The 24508-nt window shown below is 39.6% G+C and overlaps 2 protein-coding genes across 8 annotated transcripts in view; one reads left to right on the top strand and one right to left on the bottom strand.

Moving 5' to 3' along the window:
• The first annotated feature begins 1211 nt into the window (after positions 1-1211).
• On the top strand, positions 1212-9575 carry C3H6orf120 (chromosome 3 C6orf120 homolog). Of its 3 annotated transcripts, XM_032684581.1 has the most exons (3): positions 1848-1986; positions 3104-3173; positions 3651-9575. In XM_032684581.1, exon 3 carries the CDS (start codon positions 3695-3697, stop codon positions 4247-4249), a length of 555 nt encoding a protein of 184 aa, XP_032540472.1. In that variant the 5' UTR covers positions 1848-1986; positions 3104-3173; positions 3651-3694; the 3' UTR covers positions 4250-9575. The 3 variants fall into 3 exon arrangements, with proteins under 3 accessions (XP_032540470.1, XP_032540472.1, XP_032540471.1); XM_032684579.1 differs by lacking the exons at positions 1848-1986; positions 3104-3173 and adding an exon at positions 1212-1248; XM_032684580.1 differs by lacking the exon at positions 3104-3173 and having other exon boundaries at positions 1850-1986.
• PHF10 (PHD finger protein 10) overlaps positions 5582-24508 on the bottom strand; it is a 20104-nt gene continuing 1177 nt past the window's right edge. Inside the window, exons 1-12 of one of the 5 annotated variants that reach the window (XM_032684572.1) lie at positions 23728-23821; positions 21066-21172; positions 20328-20458; positions 19471-19554; positions 18051-18184; positions 17789-17938; positions 16520-16629; positions 14843-14996; positions 12304-12459; positions 7408-7516; positions 6935-7123; positions 5582-5675 (exon numbers count right to left, since the gene is read on the bottom strand). In XM_032684572.1, the coding sequence (XP_032540463.1) occupies positions 5590-5675; positions 6935-7123; positions 7408-7516; positions 12304-12459; positions 14843-14996; positions 16520-16629; positions 17789-17938; positions 18051-18184; positions 19471-19554; positions 20328-20458; positions 21066-21172; positions 23728-23796 (1479 nt within the window). In that variant the 5' untranslated portion in view covers positions 23797-23821 and the 3' untranslated portion in view covers positions 5582-5589. Of the gene's footprint in view, positions 5676-6934; positions 7124-7407; positions 7517-12303; positions 12460-14842; positions 14997-16519; positions 16630-17788; positions 17939-18050; positions 18185-19470; positions 19555-20327; positions 20459-21065; positions 21173-23727; positions 23822-24508 lie in introns of those variants that run through there. The other 4 variants (XM_032684573.1, XM_032684576.1, XM_032684578.1 and 1 more) reach the window with 4 other exon arrangements.

Genomic DNA, 24508 nt, shown 5'->3' with positions numbered 1-24508 from the left:
GCTTTTAGGCAGTTTAGTATGCTTTTTTACAATTTTCACCACAATTCATTTGCATCTTTTAATGCTTATAGATATAATACTTCCAATATCTTACTGTCCGCAACAAGTAGGGAACTAGTAGCAATCCAAGGAAGTATCAGAGATCTTGAACTGATTTCTTGATCCAACAGCAGTTAGATCACCAACTGCTTTCCTGCAGCTGAACCCTGAGCCAGTAACATCAATCTGATGGAGTACAATTCAGACCATCACTGCTTTTCACCCTTCCAGTAGGTGCTGTTTCTTCTCAGTGGCCAAGATGCCAATCATCCAGCACCATAACAGGCAGCAGATTTCTGCCCTGTTGGAACAAGGCGACAGTTTTATGAGAACATTAATGATGTCTGAGTGTGCAAAGAGAATTTTTTACCTCACCACACCCCCATGAAACACCTCCTGGTGATGCCCTGTTTCTATGCAAAACAATGCCTAAAGGATCTTGGCTCCAGCACGTTCCCACATCCTGGGTACCGACCCATGTCAATTGGAACTGACAGCCATGTGGAAAATGAGAGACTGTTGCAATTTTAGGGCATTTTAGGGAAATAGTAGTCCTTTACCATATCATGCTTTTGTGTCCAACAGTATATTTCTATTGGTCTCAATATTCAATCATTGTAAGAAGAACTTTAAAAATTAGGGTTAGCAGCTTTAATATTTTAATGTTTTAAACAGTAGTCTGTTTATAAGATTGAAACTGATTTTTGAAAAGATGAAATTTATGAGAATCTGTATCTGGCAGGTTTATGCAGCCCATTTGTTTGAGGTAGGAAGGAACAGAACAAGTTACGTGGGTTTTATGAAATTGGAGGGCTTTGAAGACAGAACATTAACTCAGTTAATACAGGGCCCCTGGGGTACATAGACAGATTGTCTTGAATCTTCCAGAACACAAAGCACTTCATGCAGATTTTTTTTCATTTCAATCCTTCGTACTTGCTTATGATTTTAAAAACCTCAGCCAGGTCAAGGTATCTGTTGAAATCAATGAAAACAAGGGGTATTCAGTAGGACAACAGACAACAGGCAGAAACTGATGCACAGGAAGTTCCATGTCGATGTGAGGAAGACCTTTACCGTTTGGGTACCTGCACATCAGAACAGATTGCCCAGAGAAGTTGTAGAGTTTACCTCACTGGAAATATTCAAGAACCGTCTGGATGCAATTCTGTGCCATGTACTCTGGGATGACCCTGCTTGAGCAGGGAGGTTTGACCAGATGACCCACTGTGGTCCCTTCCAACTTGACCCACTCTCTGATTCTGTGAAAAGCAATATTTTGTTTTAATTTTTTTCTCTCTTCGCAGTGTTCTTCTGTTCCGTGATCTCAGGCCAGGTTTAGGCCGACGGCCAAACAAATTGCCACTAACTCCTGCAGGGACACACATGCCCCAGCAAGCACATTACATCCCATTTCAGTGCAGCTAAAGTTAATTTCTCCACTTTTAGGCTTTCACTGAAAGACCGGTGAGCGTGGCGCAGCACACCGCCCACACTCGGACACCGTCGCTGTCTCGCCGCCCGTCCCAGCCCTTCATTGAGGAGCCCCGCGTGGCCCCGCCCCACCGCCAGCTCTCGCGATAGCGGGGCGGCGGCCGGTGCCCGGGGCGGGCCCGGAGCGCCGGCGGTACTGGCGGCGATCGGGGGGCGGCGCGGAGGCTCCACCTACCCGCAGCGACCCCCGCCCGCAGCCCCGGGCCGCGCTCGCCGGGGCGCACCCGAGCGGCCCCCGAAGCGCGCAAGGGGGCGCGGCGTCCCGCCCTGCCCGCCGGCTCCTCAGCACCAGCCTCCTCCCGGCCGCCGCGCTGCCCAGGGGCCCGCCCCGGGGAGGGGCTTCCCCGCGGCGCCCCGGCCGCGCTGCGCTGCCGCACGTCCTCGGAGTCGTCGCTGCTGTTCCTCGCCTTGGCCGCGGCCTCGCCGTCGCCGGAGCCCCGCGGCAGGTCGGAGGTGAGCCGTGCCCCAGCCCCTGGCCGGCGGCGTGACGCCGAGACCACCGCCGGGGCCGCCCCGCGCCCCCCGGAGCCGCCGCTGCCCCCGGAAGGTGTCCTGCCCGCGGGGAGGCGGGGGAGAGCCGGGGCGGGCAGAGGTGCTCGTTCCTGGCTCTGTCCAAGGTCTCCTGGAATCGCCACTCCTCCCGAGCGCTGCGCCAGCGCCAGGACGCTTTCGTTCGTCCCTAGATAACTTTAATTATTTTCTGCTCAGATGTGGAGGTCCTCCTGTGCCTCCGCTCAGATATTTCATCGCTACTTTGATGTAAAAGTGGTAGAGAGTAAGCTCCGTGATACGGGGAGACAAAAGACTGTCCTTTCCTGTCGCTGTTGAGGGAGTTTTGTGAGTCTGGCAGGTTCTGCGAATGCTGCGCCTCCGTCTTTTGTGCTGGCTTTGCAGAATTGTGCCTTTGCAGTAGAGAGGCCTCTGGGGCAGAAAACTTGGAACTACAGAAATAGTTGTACATTTTTTTCCCCGTAGATCTGTTTAATAGTAAGACCTCTAAGGTTTAAGTGACATCTCAGTGGAAGTAATGCAGTTTGTTTACATGCTAGCAGGGTACAAAGCAACTTACAGGCAGCTTTCGCGTTTAAGATATTTGTAATGTCCTTATGGAAGGAACGAGGGGATGAGAATCATCCTCAAACTTGAACGTGTTCAGGATTGTGGTTCCTGTGATTTGCACACCAGATTCAGTCAGCTATATACTTTGGAAGGGAGGTTGCTGCTTTGCATGCACAGACTGACCACAGCTATTCAGAGGACTGCAGTGTGGCAGGCACACTCAGGCAGCCCAACTGGGACTGTGCAGCAAGGAGGGAAAAGGGTTTAAGAGCCTTGATCTTGCAGCAGTCATTTTCATCTTCCCCTTGCCCCAGTACTTTCAGCCTTCTCTTCTGTAAGCAAGTGCTGTAAAGGGCTGGGTGTTTGTAGGGTAACAAAATCTTGAAAGTAAATGCATTTTTTTCCAGGGACAATAAGCTGAATTTGGCCCTGGAAACAAGCTACACAGCAGAATCATAAATTAATGTATTACCTCATTAGATAATGTTTTTCTTTCTAACTCCATTCCCAGTGCAAGTCAGAATGCCTACTGCTTCATGTGCACATCCAGATTTACACCTTTTCTGTCTTTTGAAGTTGAGGTGATGAGAGGATGGAAGAAACAAATAGGATGTCCTAAATACCTCATAAAAAGTTAAGCTTCTCCAAGCATGTAAAAGCCTTCCTTTTTTTAACTGTTTTGTTTTAGTTTTTTTTAAACTGAAGTTAAAATAATTATTTGGTTTCATCCCTTCTGGTTACCTGTCAGATTTGTCAGGTATGCAGGTAGAATGAAACTAAAGTCTCTGTGTCACTTCTGTATGAAAGAGCACTGGCTTGATTAATTTCTGTTTAACTTTATGGAATTCAGGCCATTTTCAATCTGATTCAGAACTCTGAATCTTAGCACTGCTTTTTGTTACTATTAAAAAATAAAAGTTAATGAACGCACTTAATTGAAGTTGTTTAACTTGGTATGGGCTAGAGAGGATTTATAAAAATCCAAAATTAAAAAAAAAAATCAATTCTTGCCAAGAAGGGAATGTACTAAAATCTGATTTGTGTTTTGTATTCACAAGGTAGCAAACGGGACACAGGAAGAGTCCAAGTACAACTTAAGACCATGGCAGCACACTGGAGAAAAGTCCTGATAATATGTGTGACAGCTCAAGTACTACTTGTAAATGCCTTTGAGGAAGAGGATGTACCTGAGGAATGGATTCTTCTTCATGTTGTTCAAGGTCAGATTGGAGCTGGAAACTACAGCTATTTGAGACTAAATCACGAGGGAAAGATAGTCCTTCAGATGCGAAGTTTAAAAGGTGACGCAGACTTGTATGTATCTGATGTGACACTTCACCCCAGCTTTGACGAGTATGAGTTACAGTCTGTAACCTGTGGCCAAGACATGGTCCACGTGCCTGCACACTTCCGCCGCCCTGTGGGAATCGGGATTTACGGCCATCCCTCTCACCTGGAGAGCGAGTTTGAAATGAAAGTGTACTACGATCGAACAGTTGTACAGTACCCATTTGGTGAGGCTTCTTATAACCCTGAGGAGATGGAAGCGAACCAGAAATACTCACAGTCTACAGAAGATGAATCTCAGGATGAGGAGTCTGTTTTCTGGACTATACTTATTGGAATCTTGAAATTAATACTTGAAATTCTTTTTTAAATTGATACACACCGGACTAAGTCACACTTCAGCCTGTGAAACTGAGTATCAATGACATGCTGTAATATTTAATACTCTTTGTTATGTTTCCTGAAGAGGTATTCAGGTTACATTTCCTAAACCAGAAAGGAGGCGGGGAGAAAAAGCCATATTTAATTTCATATTGTAAATCCTCCCCTATATGTAAAATGAGCAGCAAGCACAGTATTTGCAGTGCTCTTCAGAGATCAGGGCTTAAAAATGAATGTATCGTTGGGATCTTGTTAACTTCACTTTTAAATAGGTGCTTAGAACGATAAACTCCAATTCAGTATTTTCTATTGTTTTTTATAAAGAAAAATGAAATAAACTCCTGCACTTCAGTTCCCCCCCCAAATATCCTCAATTTAGAGCATATTTAAAAATAAAACCTGCTGCTTTTCGAGCAAGTATCTCTACTAAAACTAACTAGCAATGGGTTTGAGCGTATTCATCAAGTTGAGGAGCCCAGGGCAAAGGAAGGAGAAAACAATCAATCACCTAAGGGGAGAGGTGGTCTGTATTTTGGCTGTGTGTGCTCTGCATCACGCCAACCATCTGTCAAGCAGAGATCTGTCCAGTCACTCATCACCACTGCAAATCCATGACCTGAATGAAGTACATGTTGCTTCTTTGCTGTTACTGTAGGGAGAGGGAGCCTTCAGCTGTTGTTACTTGTCAGTATGACATTTCCATGTCTCGTTAAAAACAACACAGCATATAGTATCTCGAACTTGAGGGGTGCTTTCTTACACTTCCCTTTATAGCTTTTTGTGACTGATCTCTTTTTTTTTAGCACATCTTTATGCATAAGTCATTAGCTTGCAAAGAAAATTTCTGCTGAAAGGAATTTGCAGTACATTGTAAGAAGGTCATGTCATACCCACTCTTCCTCTAAAGTTACTTTTCCCAGGAATATTTTTCTTTGGTTGAGTCTTTCAAAATAACCAGTTGCTATGCAAGTAGAGTATATTTAAAATGCTCTGTAGTTTTCTTTTCATGGAGCTTACTGATGAGTGCACTAAAATAAATAAGTACATTACTATAATTTTATACAAGTGGTGGATGTACAATTTAAATTTCATTACTGAAAGACTTCTCTTTCAGAGTGGAAATTTGGTTTGTCTATCTCAACATCTGACAGGACATGATTAGTGACATGTATCACAAAGAAATAATTATATAGACAAATTTAAAAGTTTATTTGGTAAAAAGAAAAAAAAAAGTGGTATTGTTCCTCTAAGAGTGGTTGATTAAATAGCACCAAAGTATCACTTTAATTTGTGCATTTAAGTTTTGGAGAGCAAGGTTTTGGGGTTTTTTTAGCCCTCTTTGCTGTTTTTCCCCCTTCTTCCTCCTCTTCTGGGTACAGGAGGGTCTTTTTGACAACAATCACAAATCCAGCGACCTAAGAAAAGAAAGTTATCAATTATTGGGAAACTAAGTTTGTTACTCATCTAATTATGCACCTTTCATTATTCTAATAGGTGCTTACCTATTTGCAGTACTTCCTTTTATGCAAAAAAATGCGTTTCTTTAAAATTAAGCATGTTTTCTATAAAGTAGCATATAGAATTCACGCTCCCTTGCAGACCCCTTACATGTAACCACTGGCTATACAAATCCTTATGGACCTCAAGAAGTGTCAGCACTGCTAAGGAGGTGGTTATTAGATAAGACTTGACAAACAATGCTCAAGTTTGCCAGTTATATTTTCAGGCGAATGACTATAGTTCAAGGTTATGGGAAGTTACCCAGAGCAGAAATTAATGGCAGTTGGGGAGGCATTTAACTGTTTATATTACAACGGCTGGAATCATAAAGGCTGCCTTGGTAATTTTACAGGATTTTAGACATATGATTTATTTTGTTTACATTCTTAGGTTAGCCTGAAAGTGAAATCAACCACAGAACCTGTACTAAAGTGACAGCTAGCACCAGTGCTTCCCAAAATGGGACTGTACAGCATTTTTGAAGTACTGTACAGGGCATACTGTCACTGCCACAGAATACTTGTTCATAAACTTACTTACCATGGATTTAGTATTACATGTAAAGCAACAATAGCACCTGTTATTTTCTTTCTACAGCCTTGAGTTAGCAAGATGATATGAGTGACTGGGTAATTTAAAAGTACAGGCTGCCTGCCTGCCATAGAGGTACTTCAGTTAGAGTTTTGATGTTTAAGTAAAAAAGGGAAGAAAGGGTTTAAAGAGGTGTTTACAAATATTGAAACTACTTTTGAATGTAGAAGCTGAAATAGCTGCACCAACAATTAATGTGAAAGCTACACACTAGCAATATGCAGCAATACAGTCTCTTTTACAAGTTTCTTTCATTAAAAGAGCTAATTACCCTCAGTGTTCTATGGATATGGAAAAAAAATAGTTCTGAGTGAGCCTGTTTGGTTTATGTTGTAAAAGCCCATTATATTTCCTATACAGGAATTGCCAGGTTAAACTGTGCACAACCAAATATACAGAAATAAAGCATATTAAAAAAAATCAGGTCCCACAGTATGAATGCTTTCCTACAGTATTTCTTACTGCTACCCTTCACACTTGTTTTAAACTATTCTTTCAAAAGCAGTGCATGGATTAATGCTGAGAGAGAGCGCCCAAGACTCAGAGGAGGCGTGAAGGGAACAAGTCACTCTTACTTTATTACCTGAAGGGATAGCGTCAAGCCCCACACAAAAAGTGTGATAACCACGGTCACATACGTCACAGAACATCATTTCTTCTTCATGGTGAGGCTGCCCACATATAATGCACGTTTTACACTCCATACATTGCCAAGGATAAGTCTTAATCATAGCAACAAGCTCCGGGGTCATATCAAGGCAAGAAGGGTGGCCTAGATTAAAACCAGTATTATTACTTTTATGTCTGAAATGAAATTTAGAATTAGTTACACTCTTTGCTTTTACCGAAGCTGAAGCTTAGCTCACCTCCTGGTGAGATCCCACCGTGCACCAAGTGTGCTAGTACATACAACATGGAAGAGAGACGGAGTCTTAATGAAGGACAGAAAAGGCAACTGAACTGTTGCTGCACATGTGTAGGACACTCAATATGTCCACAAAAAGATCTGTCAAACAAACTCCCTTAGGAATCCACTGAGTGTACGCAGATACTTACCACTGTTGTCACACTGGGAGCAATGTATAAGAGCTTCAGCTTTTCCTTTCTTGTTGGAGTCCTTACCCTTCAGACAAATTCCACATATAGCATTTGGAATGACCTTTGGCTGGAAGGGTAGAAGAGGGCTATAAATTTATTCCAGAAGAATTTACAGATTCAACAGGAAATGTCATCTATCTCCTTAACTATTAAAATTAATAAACTGTTAGGATGTGTGAACCTTAAAACACGTGACAAGCAAATAACAAATAACTGACAAGCAGCAGCACTGAAAAAAAAATCATAGATTAAGTACATAAAGTTTTCCAGTTGTCATACACAGTGAGTTATATATAAATCAAACTGTATCAAAATCATGTACTTGCTTCTTCCCAGGAATTCATCAGCTGACATGCTCCTCAATGTAAACTAAACATGACAGGATGAAAAATTTCACTAAGTTTTTTCCAATATAGAATACTACATTATGAACTTCCACGTGGATTTCCTGTTTATGGAGGAAACGATATACAATTTATTTGCATTACATTTGTCCCTAGATAGAGAAAACCAATTACAAAAGCAATAAACTTGATTTTTTTTCTATCTAGTTTAAAATTATCTGTTTAGCTATGCCATACAAAGCTCTCTCTTTTACTATTCCTTCTTGTATCCACTCATAATCACTATAAGAAACAGAGCCTTGCATTTAACTACAGATTTACATGCATTATTTTTCTAAGTGATCATGTGGAATGTGTCTGGGTCCATGAGATCCATTTAAAGGGTAAGAGAAATAGCAGGCTGTTACAATGGGGAATATTTGTCTATGTGTGTCTATTCTGTGTCCCAATTCCAGAGACACACCAACAGTTTTATCCCAGTGAAGAAGAAACATGGCAGTAGTTTCAGAAACATGGCAGTAGCTGTGTTGTTGAGCTTTGACCACTGCATAACGACATTAGTGACAAACGTAGTTTACACTTAATGCAGTGCTCACTGATGTTAAACTGACTAATGCCAGAGTTTTAAAAACAATGGTGCTGTGTAGACACAGCTAGCAGAGAGAGCTGAAGGTATATCCTCTTCTAAACAGCTTGTCAGTAAGCAAGAAGGATCCCAGTCAACTACCAAACACACATTGGGAGAAGAATGCAGTTTAAAGTAAATTTAAAAAGTGAAAACACAATATATATATATATATATATATTTAAAAATAATTACTGAGATCTTTTGCAATACAACTTATCTTAAAATGTATTTCTCAAGCCAGTTTTTCCTGGCACCTAGCGAGATAATTAAAATCTTGACTCACTGTTAGAGTAGTCAGGATAAAATGCTTCAAGTTTTCTGAAGTTTTCAATCTGATTTTTATGTCAAAACATGGCTACAGCCTACTTCTAATTGTCTGATCTAAAGAGTTTTATTCAAGAAAGCAAACTACCACACCAGATGTTTCTAGGTAACTTCCTTCAAAAGATGACAGAGGCATTCATAGACACTTTTTTTTGCTTATTTATTTTAAAAAAGCAAAGTCAACCTGTTTTATACATAAATATAATAAAACAATAAAAGAAGTCTAACATTCACAAACATCTCTACAAAATAATAAATATAATGGAGGCAAAACCACATACAAACTCTTTTACTGTTAACTATACTATGTGTCCTACATACATACCTTTATACCCTGCTCCTCCCAACAAAAGTGGCACATGCTTAAACCTCATCAGTGTGGCAGCATTTACCCTTCTATTGTTTAGGCTATATTCTATTTTTTTTAATTGTGTTTCAATCTATTTCTAGGAAAACCAAGCCTTTCTAGAATAGCAAGTTCTAATCAGACTTCTAGCTTTGTATTTTTCTAGATTTGTATTTTACTGCCTTTAATATACAACAGCACACTCCCTTGGTTCTCCAGGCAAACTAAAGTGAGCACTGTACCTGTGTTAGGGTATGTGCAGTTCACACTCTGATACACATAACTCTCAAGATAGACATTGATATAGATGCATTTATTAACAATGCTTCCATCTAGTCTTACTTCACTAAATTGTATTCATTAGATACTGTGCATGTTAGGGGGCATGAAAATCACAGCCTAGTAATAATGAAGTTCCAACAGTATGGAAGTGTATTTACAAAAAAAAAAAAAAAAAAAAAAAAAGACTATTCATATTTCAAACCAGCTCAATTCTACCACCATAAATGGCTTTTAGAAATGCTATAAAAAACATCTGTCAAATCTAAATGGGAATTCACAATATCCCATTTCATTAGGAGTAAATTTTGCTTTCTATGCCCTCAGCTTATTGGGATGAGGACGGGAGAGAAAATGAATGCAAGGTCAAAACAATGACTGCCTGTTCTGTAAGTTTTCACTTCCATGCTGCTGTGCTGCAGCTCTCAAAGTCAGCTTTCCAACTACACCATTCTTATAACATGCTATTCTGAATGCAAAGCATTACATTTTCATATGCAGTGACCCAAAACAGAAGTGTTGCAAAATATAGATTCTCAATACATTTCAGTTTTATGTGCAAAAAATCTGTACTTTTAACAGTACCCTGTGTGTGCAATTGTAGTAGTCAGTCCTGCAGCAACAAAGACTCGCTACTTGTAACAATGATAAAATGTAAAACACATGTTAATTGTTCTTTGTTAAAGAACAGACAATAAAAAAGACGCCATATAAAATACAATATTTCTTTTACTCAAAAATAACTCAGTGGAAATGTATGGAATCCTGTAATACTAATAATGTGGCTATTAATTATACATATGTATGCTGATGCCATAGCAATTATCCTTCAATTTTTACTACATGTAACCAAAAAATTAACTGTTCTACAAAAATAGTCCAATATTAGAGAACCATACAGAACAAAAGCATTATAAAGACTTAGAATTCACAGGGAAAACATTTTAAATTAGTTAAGCCTTCAGCTCAAAGTGCCTTAACATTTAGGCACATACGGTAGGTATATAGTTATCTGGTATTTTTATAGACTCACAGACAAGAATCATTCTGTCTTACCAGTTAAAACAGCTCATGTAATTCGGCTTATCGCAAGCTTTCAAACATTCCCACAAAAAAGAAAGCCAATCCTCTCACCCTTCCAACACAACATCACCACCTCTGACTTATCAGATGGCTGATGCAGGCAGGGTATGCTGACATTGCAAAGATCTGGCACTGTAAGTTTACAGTAAGACCTTGTTACTAACAGAATTGGTGATTTTGAATCAATAAATAATTGTTACGTGAATCCGTTTTCAAAATGCAATGCTGTATACTACCATTGCTCTTCTGCAACAGAAGTTCAGAACTTTGATGAAAGTTCTGCTCCATTAATTCTCTCTTTATGCATTCATAAGGCCATTAAATAGACTGGACTAATTAAACACTTGAGCATCTCACAGCTAGACGAAACTTCTGTAAATCAGTGGCACACAATCTCTAATGTCAAGTTAAACAAAGCTAAAGCAAAATTTCAGGTTCCATCTTTGGATTTCATGTTCATGGGAATATGAATATGCATTCCGTGTCTACAACATCTTGCAAAGTTACATATAAAAAAATATACATATGGGAATCACAGTCTAAATCTCCATAGTTCACATATTTCTTAGTAAAGTTCCTGAAAAGAGAAAATGCAACTGGAGCTTGCTGTCTGCTATGAACTTGTACAGATAGTGTATGTTGAGAAAATTTATCAAAGCTGTCCAATTCTTGCTGGAAATTAGCTTCTTGATGTAAGTTATAGTTTATTTACTATTAACTTGGTAAATACAGATAGTAAATATTTATAAATATAAAATGCAAGCCATCAACAGCTCACTTTTGCTGAGACAGTGTCTCCGCATGTACAAACTTGTCACTGACAAAAGTTTTCCTTGTCCTGTAAGTCTCAACAAGTATTCCTGACTGTTAAATAATCAACCCTATCTTAACGTAGTGTATTCCCTCTCAATGAGTCTATTCCTGCTCCCACATAAGTTAGTGGAAAATTCTTATTTCTCTCAGTGGAAGAGGACTAGATAATTATGTGCTTTGAAAGCGTTACAGGATTATTCAGATCCTTTCTCAATATGCAGAATAATAACATATAAATGATGCATGTCAATTCCCATTTCTCCTGAAAAGTATTTTTATTTTAACGTTAATCTTATTTTTGCCTTAATCTTATTTTTATCTTAATTTCTGAAATTATTACACAGGAATACTGGAGATTTGGGTCTTAGGTTCGACAATCACTGCTTGACAGCTGAAATGTCTTAACATCCTCACAAAGTTTTTAGCTTAGATAAAAGTATATTGCCCACAAATGTTTCTACATAGCAAAAACTACATAAAAAGCTATTTTCCATATACTGTTAAAGTGGTTACGTAGTGTTGCCTATACAACTGTAGTAAGCTTTTTGCCTTCAATGTTATACATCGTAACATCACAGGATAAAAGGCTATATTTAAAATGAATGTCACAACAATATGTTCAGCCATATAGCTGCACTTTACAGCACTGCTCTCTTGGTGTACTGCTACACTAAACAGTAGGGAAAAAAAACGGATAGTGAATGATAGTTTTAAACTGACACATACTTTTGACTGCTGTGTTAAGGCAGACAGAAAGATGTAGATTTCCAATGCAAAATCCACAATGGGTTTTTCTAGTGTTACTGCCTAGGAATCCAAGACGTTAACAGAAAAGAGAGGCCACTGTACAGCTAGGGTAACGGAAAGCCCCACATGAAATACAAGCAAAAAGGAAATAAGGAAGCCAACAGATGGAGCACACAACAGGAGAACAGCAAGTGAAGTACAGCAAGCAGAAGTTCCATATTATTGAAAAAACCAAATACTTCAGGGAGAGGCTGGTGAGTAAAGTTCAGTCAGGGGCTTTTTTCTTCTACCTTGTACCCAGGAACTGATTTGGGTAATACAGAACGTTTGGAACCATCTTTTCTTGGAGTAGCACTTTTGTCTCTTGTTTTTTGTCTTCCCTGAAAAGAATCCTCCTGGTTGTCTGTGGCGCAATCACCTTCAGATACATTGCCAGACGAATTGTCCTATAATAAAAATACCATAGCTATATTTTTTTATTTTTTGGATAGACAGACAAGTCTTTTGTATGCCCCTTAGAGCCAACTAAGGTAAGAGAAGGGTACATCATTCCTTCTGCAAAAGCATAGGGTTTATCACAATCTAGAACACCTTTGCTCACAACATTCATTATCTATTTTTTCTCATGCTAAGAGATTGGCATCAGCAACAGCAGTCCTGTTTTCCAGTTGGTCTTGGCACCAGTGTGGAGAGCACAACAGTGTAATTCTTTGAACCGTTTTCCATTAAGTCACAAGAAATCCATTATATGCAAGATGCTGTTTACAAAGTAAAGGGCCAGCAAAAAGTTAAAAGTGCCCTTGTCATGCATTTGAAGTGTACTACCAAACAGCACTGCCTTGAATTTAATATGTGAAGGTTTTTTTTCTGCCACCCTCATCTACTATTTTCACCAGGAGCAATCTAAATATTTAATTTGGACTGCAGCAGAAAAATGCCATCAAGAGCAAAACACATTTCCATATTTAATACAGAACCAAACAATAGGATTTATGTTGCAGTTAAAGGTTTTTTTTTTTTGAGGAATGACGAGGCAAGAAAGAGGGGAAGAGTTTCAAAGAGGGTGAGAGATCAATGTAAGCATAATAAAGAGCAGCAGCACAAGACTTTTCTCAGGAAAGTGTTAATAAAGGCTTCCAAAAAAGCTCCAGAAGGAAGCAGCATGATTATTCACATTTATTACCCAAGAGGCCAAATCACAATGGTGCCCTACAGTAAAACATGCTCTGTATAAACATAATAGTAATCAGCCTAAAACCAAAACAGACAAAGGGCAAATGGAGGGGTATAACACCAAAGCCAATCAAACTATGTGGCGACAAAAAATGCTCTGTTTCACCATTATTTTAGAGGAAGGGTTATTTAGGACAGACTCATTAAAACACTACAGAAAAGGAAAACTGCTACCAACTTCAAACAATGGGGAGGGTGAAAAAGGAAAAAGTATAAAGCCTAGTGTAGGACTCACCAGGGAGATCTGACAGATGGTAGGTAGCCCAAAACTTAGAGGCCTGACAACAGCCACCTCTGTGTTCAACAGATGTTTTTCCTGAACTATATGCCCATCCTCAATGATTAGCAAAGAACCCCTGCTTCCACAGCCAAACCCATTTCACAGGAATCTGATTATAAATTTTGCACATTTTTCTACACTTTTCAAACTAAAGGACATTTTTCCTTCTCCATTCTGTCACCAAAAAAGACTTCTGAACTTCTATGAAAAATCAAAGGATAGTCTGCTTGGCCCAGTTACTTTTCTTTACCATTAACACGAATGACTGTCAGTGGAAACGGAAACTGGGAAAAAATGGTTAAAGACCAACTTTAAAACAGCTGGAGTGTGATTAAACCAAAATTTTGAGCTGACATTTAACATGCTAAGTTTATATAATTTCTTCTAAAAAAAATGCAAGCAGAAGCAGTGTATTAATAGCCCTCTCTCCTCTGTTAATCTACAAGCTGACCTCTTCCCTTCTTCTTCGGTTATGAGTATCTTTACAAAATTCAAACAAAATAAATATTTACATGGCAAAACTTAGAATAATATATACCCATCATCAAACGTTCATCAATCAAGCTAGAAACTGGTAAATGCACTTGTGACATTCCATTGCTGCTAAAATTAGGGTTAAACCTCTGGGAAGTGGTTGTCACCAACATACAAACTATGCCAATACACCAACGGTTCAGTTGCACTCAACTCATTTGAAGCTCAGCTGCTCTCGAGCATTTAAAACACTAGCAAGGTAAGCATGTGGAAGTTTTCCTTAACTTTCAGCTTTGCATTTGTGTAAGTAGAGAGAACATAAATATCTGTTTAAAGATGTATTGTTAAGCAAAAAAACCAGCACTTTTTACCCTCTTTTTAAATTGAAATAAGGTCATTGTTTCTGTACTGAGTACTTCCTGCTCCTATGTCACAAAAAGTTATGAGATTATAAACACCTCTGCTTTAGGGACAGATTCTGTGGGACTCTAAACAGCAGAGTATAGTGACCTGAACTACAGTGTTCGTTCTCTTCAGAAATGCTAGCAGCAACTTCCCCTTGGGGAAAGGGGCACAATGAAGAGCTGCATTGGGAAGTTTCTTCAAGATTTCTTAAAAAAAAATAAATTTGAAGAAAGGGCCTGAAATTTCAAGTATTTGTTCCACTTACTTTAAAAATGGATCAAAGCGGAAAGCTGGAGAGCAGTGTGATAAATTAAAATACCAAAATGGTCCTCCTTTCATTTTGCAAATGTTGAAAGGTTCTACTAAGAAACTAGTGAAACTAACAAAAGTGAAGGGAAAGTATTATTTTGTTCAAGAATACTTTCAGCTTATCTCACCGAATTGCCTTTGGTTTTCCGTTTTTCATCACCTCGCCCTTCCTCTGCATCATCTGAATCTCCATCACTGTCCAATGCAGGCAGCTCTGGATCCAAAGGAGGTTCATATAAAGCTGTGTTTAATGGCAAGTAACGAAGTTCATCTGGAGAGTACCTAAAGTTAAACAAATAAAATTAATTAATTCACGTGTACTTGATGCAAAAATATTAAATGACGCGGTATACCAGGACGTCAATAAGAAAGAGTAAGAAACACTTCCTTTTTTTCAGGAAGGCACATGAAGATGTGAAGTTCTGAAAACACAGGAAACATACTAATTTGTCCTCCCAAATGTGATACCATCTAGTACTTGTCTTCTTTGTAGAGCAGATATTCAGAGAACACAGGAGAGTGTATTTGCAATGTTCCATAACTGCGTAAGGGGCCACGGAACCACCATGAATTTTTAACCAACCCATGCTACTATGCCCAACAGACCATACATTTTGTTTATAAATGTACAGTGCCCACATAGCATGTGTAGAGTTCTAACCCAGGGCACACAAATACATCCAAAGATAAGGAAAGAACACAGCTGTACATCTGAATTCCTTAATTACCGAAAGAGAATGGAAAAATACATAAAAAAAATATAATTTCAGAAGAATGCAAAGATCTAATCACATTGCTTATAGCCAGATACAGCTTAATATCCATAATCTACCCTTTTCCTTTTTAACTTAAAGACTAAGAAAAAAGTGAAAGTCGTCTTACTGCTGATAACAAGCATTGTAAGAAATAGGATACTATTCTGATGCACATTTTGAAAGGTTGTGTCTTTCACTGAGATGGATAAGCAGTTTCACTTGCAGCTTAAAAGTGCAAAATAAACATGATATAGAGTAATTTTAATTCAATTAGTTTAATAAAATTGAAGTCCTTCAAGAATGTCCTGTAGCATGCAAATTTGGGGTGGGCTGTACGAACACACACTGGAACAAGCAAGGCACTTGCAGATGAAGAGCTTCTCTAAAGAAAACCAAGCATGTACAGAACGAATACCATCTCTGTTGTACAATGGTAAGACTTGGACAAAATCTTCAAATCAGTACCTATCTGTTCAATGGTAGCATGCCACTAGTAATATCTTAAATTTATGTAAACCATCAAGGACACATTTTTCATGAAATGTAAAGATCCAGCTTGCAGTGTCTTTCTTTCTCACGAATCCAACATGAAATTTATCCCACAAGACCAATCAACATTTTTTTTTAAATTTAAGAGTTTCTAAAAATTTAAAAAAGGACAGCAAGACTGTCGCACAGAAAACATGTGATCACAAGCCAGCACTACAACACTTTGACACAGAAATATTGATCTTGGTACACATGCAGAAGCAGATGATAAGTAAATATATGAGGCTGGCAGGAGTGAAATCAATGTCTCTTTTTACCATGGTAAATATTTGAGCAGGACAAATCTTAGGCACTGCAATACATCAGGGTAGACGGTACTCTTGCAGTCATTACTGACTGCTGTTGACAGAAAATGTCACACTGTGCATCTTCCAAGATTAGCAAGTGTCTCAAATTAAATCAAAACCTTACAGTAAAGACACTGAAATGTTTTCCATCTGCTACATGGAGAGAAAAGAGATAAGTGCAAGAGAATTGGCAGTTGGCATGCTTTTAAAATACCTTTTGTAGTACTCCTGGAACTGGCCGGGTATGAGAGCCACTGGATAAGGACTAACCTTTGTTCTCTCTGTAGGTAAGATTTTGTATTTTCCTTGAGGCACCTGGATAATCTGCATTGTTTAATATAAAACAATGACATTTTTGTTTCACATACAAACTGTTGAGTCTTTCTCACCAACTATTCCCCCAAATATTTCTTAACTAGTCAGTTTTATTGAACTGGGAGAGCTACCTGAGTTCTTCCATGAGAAATTCAATTCATTAAAACAGAAGAGGTCCCACTCACAAAACAGTATTATTTATTAAATCCAATCCCTAAGTATCTAGTGAACTGAATGAACATTACGTAAGACTACTTCAAACAGTGTATTAGGAAAAATAATTTTAATATTAAAATCTAGCAACTGAAACAGTAAACGTTAACTTTTGTGCGTGGCATCCTTAGCATGAATTATCACTGTTGGCCCATACTGGTTGAAAGAACACATCCATCTAAGTCTGAAACCAGACTGCAGTATAAAAAATTCCATTAATAATACAAATACAAGGAAAGGAGAAGTGTACATAGAAGCCTTCCTTCCCTCAGAGGGAAATAAAATGAATTATCCACTATCTTGCCTCTAACGTGGGTCAATACCAGAAAGATGTAAAATTTCCACAATACCCTGCCATGTAATAATTTGCAGAGAAAATTTTTGCTGCCTGTATAGAAGCAGAACAGTACTGCTTCAAAATGCCAGCTAATTTTTTTTAATCAGTCACAGAGGCATGTAATATATGCAATACAAAAATAATGTAACATCTAATGAAAAAAAGGGCATAACACTGACAGTAACGCTCTTTCAAAGAATAAATAGTTTTCTTTTTTACTTCAGGTATTGTTCTGGCAAAATTTTGGAGGTATTCCAAAGAGGAATTAGCCGTTTATATGCATAGATATAATAGCAACAGAAGCTTCTTAGTAACCTAAACAACCCTCTTAGGTTTATTCTTCTACCATCAGATTAAAGACATAATAATAAAATAACACTGATATTTTTAGAGCTTCCTGAGACAAGTATTTTCAAGTTAAAAACGTTTTCAGATTAAATATATTTGAGATTATTTTTAGCACTATTACCCATTTAAGAGTAAAACTGTGTAAGTCCCTACATGACTGAAGCAATAATCAAAAACCTTGACAGAAGTTAAAATGGTACCAAAACCAACTTTACTAAAACAAGTAAGGAGCTACCTGTTAACATTGGTAAGAAATTTAAATCTGCCTACATGAGTCTGTAAATCAAAATAGGCTCTTCTTTCTTCCATCCGCTCTCGGTTTAAATTGCTGTTGAATTCTGCAGCTTTCTTGGCAGCTTTTTTAATGTATTCTGGAACTTTACTGGCTTCTACTTTCTGTGTGTTCTGCTGCTGCATTTGCTGGAATAAAAACAATTTTATTAATCCGCATACATTTCACTATCAGTTTGAGAACAGCCTTTTCTCACATTCAGTGTTACAGATGCTGTTCACTTCTATGCTAATTACTTACAGAGTACTCTTTATAATGATCTGTTATTCGCTGACGTTCTTTCTCTTGCAGTATAACAGAATACTCAGCATGTTTGGCAGGGTATTCCTTAATCATAAGATCAATTACTTCATCACTACGCAAAGCTGTTAGACCTAAAATAGATAAAAGCAATAATGATGCTGTCTGGCAAAAGCAACTGTAGGTTATTTATATCCCACAATAACCAACTCAAGTTTTTGAGCAGCTAAAGACAACAACCTACTTTGCCTGTACCCAATGACCCAAGGTTCATGTCATTTCTTCCTTACAGCTACAGACCCCTTCAGATTGACTTAACCAGCTACTTAGAACTCCACAGTGAGGCAGAACCTTTGTTCTAGACGGGACCTAGTAAACTGTTAGTTTCAGTTTCCAACACTGATCAAATCTTAGTTTCATTAACCTGCAGAACCTTTACTGAAATAATGAGGTTTACATAACGTCTCATACAAATCAAGAAAGAATCACCATGAGGGCAATTCAGAGCAGCAAACTGACTCCTGACTCCCAACTAAAGTATCTGAAGTTCATAAGTCAGAACTCCTCAGTTTGCAGCCACAACGCAGAACTCTTCTTTTAGAGGTTCCAATACAACTAATCTCCAAACACAGACAATGGAATGGAATGACTTATGTTACTACCACTGGTTATAAATATAACCTTAAAAATATGGATAGTTGACTCAGCACACATCTCTGTTGAATATATGAGACAGAATATAACATTTTACTTCTATTAACAAAAATTAGATATGGTCTTGTCTGTATAGTCAAGTTAAAACAAATAAATACAGAGGTGGTAGGTGAGAAATAAAGGTGATATACCAAAGGTTGTTAGTATTTAAAATGACATTACATTTAAACACTTACCCATGATATACAGAAAAAAATGTGGCAGGCATCATTTAAACTCTAACATGTTCAAGCCACATATATTAGCAGGGTAAGAAAAATATTCTTCAAACTCTTTTAATGTAAGCCTCAGTTACATCATTCCATTTCAAGTACATTAAAGTGCCTTAATATACACTCTTCTTGTCTCTAATATAGAAGTGGGACCATTTAAGAGCTCCAACCAACGCAGCAAAACAAGACTGATGTACTTTTTATTTGAAAAATTATGGTGGTCTCTTTCTTAGGAGAAAAAAGTTCTAGAAGTTAATTTACCAGCTAGCAAAATCCCTTCTAAGTAATTAGATCCAAAATATATTTTTTATAATAAATCTGGAATATTAATACTTCATGGTCAATTTACCAAATTAAAAATAAACCAGTTTTAATTTCAGAATTTATGTTTTCAGTTGAGAGTGATGCAATTCTTCTCTACCAAACTGAACCTTCTTTTTCTGTGTCCTATTTTTTATACTGTAACAAGGACTCTTAATAATTTGTTTTCTTACCTAGTGTGCATTGAGTCTCTGTGATAACATTTAGTTCTCTGAGGTAGAGTTTCTCCTTGTGAGACAGATCTCGCCTTTCTAAATCTCCAAAGAAAACAAGAAAGAGCAATAAAACTGTGTGCAGTTACTCAAACTCCTCCATAAACACTGCCAAACTATTTTGACAATTTTGTTTCCAGACAGCTAGTCTGTATTATACTACTACTTCAACAAATACTGTGATTTTATAAAATAATTTTAAATTTAATACACAGTGTAGGGACATGGTCAATTTTCTTGAGTACCCTGCCTGCAGTTATGATATACAGAAAACTAAAGAAAACTGATATATGAATTTAGAAGCAGTAATTATTAACAAGCATTAAAAGTACAGTCTTTTTTAATTTTACTATGCCTTTTAAAAATAAATTCTATGATAGAAGTTCCAGATTTAACAACTCTGAATAATGAAGACTCAAATACTAGAACCTCCACAATTAGTTTTAAAATTCTTCCAAAATGTAGGAATGTTGCCACAATTCAGGAAACAGAATATATAGTTAAATAGTAAGAAATGACCAACAAAATACTTAAAAATGAAATTGAGGTAATTTTCAAAAGGTACTTGCTGATCTAATAATCCCCAAATCAGACTTTTTTACAAATTTTTAGTGGCAATACCAAAAAATCTTATATTATTTCAAAAACCATAGGATACACTTGCAATACACCAGTAACAATAATAAAAAGTATAACATATATAATCCAGAATGCTTTTGCTTGGTCTTTTTTTAAACAGTTGGCTCATGCTATAATCAAAGAGACACAGACTGTTTAAAGACACAATTTTGTAGAAGAAAAACTTTAAAAATAAATACCTGGATATTTTCTTTTAAAGGAAGTTACACCCAAATATTCACTGACTTGCTCCTGTAGCATATAGTATTCTCCTGTTTCATCTGGTGGCCATTTGTATTCTATCAAATTTTCAGCAGGAAAATAACTATATCTAAATATAAGAACAATGTTAGAACAAATCACAAGAATCCTTAAGAGTAATACTTACATTTCAAAAAATTCAATAATTCCTATTTTTATGTCAATAAACAGTAACTATGAAGTTGGACAAGCGCTTCAGAACACTACATCTTGTTAACCCATTTCAAAGTCACTTTGTTACACCCAGTTACTCTGTTACACGCTTCACATACCATTCACCCAAATAACCACTTTAAATATCCAAATAACCATTCATCAGCATGCTAAGAGACAGAACATAAAGGAAGTGATATCCATTATAGTGGAGAGGACACCAGGAAAAGAAACTACTACAGTGTCAGAATTCATTCAAGAAGCATGCAATGTTTTAAAAACACGTCAGCTATGTTTCTGATTTTATATCGGACGCAGCACTTTTTGTAGCATTTTAAAATAAAATGCCTTAAAGTACGCTGGGAGCAAAAGACAGCCAGCTATTAATAGAACATCGCCTCAATTCAGAAAGAAGAATGTATGAAGAATATGAAAGTAAAGAAAAAAGAGCTTTACTTAAGCATATTGAACAATACCGTAAAACTTGCAATAAAAAAAGTGAGAATTGTAGAAAATGGTATTACCCAAGGTCTTGACTAGAAGTTTCACAGCTCCGAGAACTGTCCCCTGAGCCCATACGCCGTCTTTTGGATGGTTGGCTGCCATCATTGGAATTTTCTTCTGTGTCATCCTGAAATGCAAATGAAGGTAAATATTAAAAAATTAGGAGTATTCAGCAGAGGGTGTAAAACATCAAAAAATATTGCAAAGCAATCCACAATTTAAATACACCTGAACTACTGAGATGTTCTATGTACTCTTAACAAAAAACTCATAGGACAATTTATGCAGCAAATTATTTTTTGCTATAAACCAGCTGCATAAGACATGCTGGCACAGAAGCAGAGTTAGGTGGTTCCTCAGCTGTTGCACTGGTGGACTGAATAGACAGAGCTGTAGCTCTGACCACCAATAATTCCTGATATAAACTATCTCTGGAACTTAATCAGACTAGCTCTCAAAAACTGCAAGTGCAGAACAGAAACACCAAACCCTTGCTGAGAGCTGATGCTTAAAAATCAAGGAAAATATAACTGAAAGCAATGCAGGAGTTTATAGGTATACAGTTAAAATTAAAGGAATGGTTTACAAAAAGTATCATTACAGCAAGGAGCAAAGACTTGTGTTTTGTGAGGAAAAAAAAATGAAAGAAAAAAATTGACTTCATATTGCAACAGATATAGACCAAACCTATTACAACGGAACACTCAGAAGTTAAGTTACAGGTGTACAGATTTCATGACATCTACACAAAGAAAGGGAATGAAGGGTGAAAAAGAGAAAAAAGGACCAAAACAAAACAGAGTTCTGTAAAATCTAGAAGACCAGCGACTCAGCTGATCTTGAATTTTTCACTGCTTTGTTGTCCAACAATGCTATACAACTCCTACCTGCATCATCAACTCTCAAAGCATTTACTGACCAACCCTATCTGATCAAAACTGAGATACAAAAAGCAGAAAACTCCAGGTAAATTGCCTATTGTAACAGGTAGTAAAGTCAAGAACAAGACAGTTTTTTAAAGTAGTTGAATCTCTAAAGTGGAGCAGCATGAAAGAATCGCATTTTACAACTTCCATGAAAAGTTTAAGCAAGAAGAATTAACCTGTCAGAAATAAATGGATCAAGCCCAATTATACTTACTTACTTAATAATGCCAAGAATGATTATTAGGTTTATGTTTGCTAATGTCTTTCATTCTAGTAGGCTTTACATATCATAGGACTTGAAATATCAATTTAGAAATATTTCAGCAAATGAGAATACATTACTTTGTTTATGTAACGTTTAACGATGCTATAATCAAGACAGGTCATCGGGAAAAAGAATTTGTCTCCTGTATTTTTGGTTTATTACTTGTTTTTCTCAATTCTTCACAAATTTTCTTTCTTGTTAAGGAGCAAGAAGAATATCTTTCACACGATAATAAAAAGTGAAAAGCAAAATATAATTAAACTGTTTTCTTAATGCAGCCATCCTTAAAGAATTAGGCATGCAGCATCTCCACTCGTATTACTAGTAAGGTCATTTCCTAGCACTGCTGTATAAACTCAGGTAGACAAACCAAGCAACAGTCCCCAGTCAAAACAATACTGCACTATTTTTTGACACAGTTATGTCTCATCAGCAGTTCAACCCCACTTCCCACACAGAATACTAACGCACTCCAAACCTTCTGAACTGCTAGACAGGACCAAAACAATGCTCAACTATACCAAAACCACCAAGAGACTTCAAAACATCTTTAAAAGATAGATCTCAACCTGACAGTCTGGTGGAAGTGCCTCATATCAATTTCTACTTTCACTTTGTAATTTTTCTTTTATTAAATCCTGTAGTGTTAAAACAATGAGTACCATTTCCCAAATCTTCGTTCGCGAAGCCTAGCCATGACCCATACCACAGTAGAGATGAATGTCCTCCGCTTACAATTTTGCTTACTTATTTGATAAAACTTCAGCAAATTCAATCACACAAGCTCAGGAGTAAGTTTGTTGCAGAGGACTTAGCAGAAGTGAAAACACTGGCAGTGCGATCTAAGACACGCTGCTGTTCAACGACTTCTACTGTTCAAAAAAAAAAAAAAAAGAAAAAAAAAAGAAAAAGGGGACAGTCCTGTGTCTTTCTTTACATGACAAGTCAAACGCTGCCAAAAAACCGCCCCTTCCTCCCCTAAAATTTCCTTAGGAAAGGTGACGTTCCGAACTCCTGGTAAGTCTATTAATTATAAGATCGACGTAACGATCCTTTATTACGCGATTGTGAAGCCTGAACTACCCGAGATGTGTTTCAAAGAGCGATGTGTTTCGATCTGCGTCGCGAGCCCTCGGCGCCACAAGTGCCCGCGGTTCCTGAGACGCGCCGGTGCAGCCCGGCGGGGCCAACGCGGAACTGCCCGCGGCCGAACCCAAACTTTCCCGGCTGCGGCGCTGCCGCGCCGCCCCCGGAAAGGCGCCGAAGGACTTTTCGGAAGCAGGGCGGCCCCGGGCACCCAGCCCCGGACCCGCGCCCTGAGCCGAACTTCGGGCGCGGGAGGCCGCCCGGCTCCCCCGGCGGGCGTGAGGCGAGCCCGGGGCGGACGGGTAGGGGGGGGGGTTTCAGCGCCCAGGCGGGGGAGCGGCGCGAGGCCTCCCGTCTAGGCGTCTGTAGCGCCGCAGCCCCACGGCCGCCGCCGCCCGTTCTCACCTTGAGGGACTGTGCGCCGGGCGTGGCGGGGTCGCTGTCGCAGAGGCGCGGGGACAGCACGGCCGCCATGGCCGCCGCCGGCTGGGCCAGGAGCAGCGCCGCCGCCGCCGCCGCGCGACCGGGCCTCGCGCCGCGCCCGCCAGCCCCGCCCCCCCGCGCCCTGCGGGGGGCGACAGCGGCCCCTACCGGCCAGCGCGCGCACGGACGCGGTGGCTCCTGCTCCGCCCCCCTCCGGGCAGCCCGCGGCGACCCCGGCCCGCGCCGCCGGACCGGCACCCGGACCGAACCGGCGCCGCCGCGCGGGACCGTCGCCGGGCACCCGCCACCGCCACCGCCGGCGCCGCCGCCGCCACGCCCTCCTCCTCCTGCTCCCGCCGCCGCCGCTCGGGCGGCCGCGCGGCCCGGCCGCGAGCGCGGAGCCGAGCCGCCGCGGTAGCGCGTGGGCAGCAGCGCGGGGCGGAGGGGCAGCATCGCCCCGGGGGGTTGGTCAGCGCTGAGCGCGGGAGCTGGCACCCAGGAGGGCCGGGCTGCTCCGCTCCGCCGCCAGGCTCCCGTCTCCGGGAACGTCAGCCGGGGACGAGCTACGTTTGTGAACCATCAGCCCCCGCAGGAGGGGGGTACGGGGGGCGGGGGGCGCACTCGGAGGAGCCGCCACGAGCGCGCTCGCCCCTGCGAGGAGGGAGGGCGGGAGCGTGCGGCCGTTCCCCGCCGCTGCGCGGTCGTGCCGAGGCGGCTGCGCGCGGGGCAGCGCCGCGCCCCGCTCCCGGTCCCGCTCTCGCCG

The sequence above is a fragment of the Chiroxiphia lanceolata genome, chromosome 3 (assembly GCF_009829145.1).
Source record: "Chiroxiphia lanceolata isolate bChiLan1 chromosome 3, bChiLan1.pri, whole genome shotgun sequence".
Classification (NCBI taxonomy): domain Eukaryota; kingdom Metazoa; phylum Chordata; class Aves; order Passeriformes; family Pipridae; genus Chiroxiphia; species Chiroxiphia lanceolata.
Note: the sequence above shows the minus strand (reverse complement) of the source record. Positions and strands in the feature narration are given on the sequence as shown.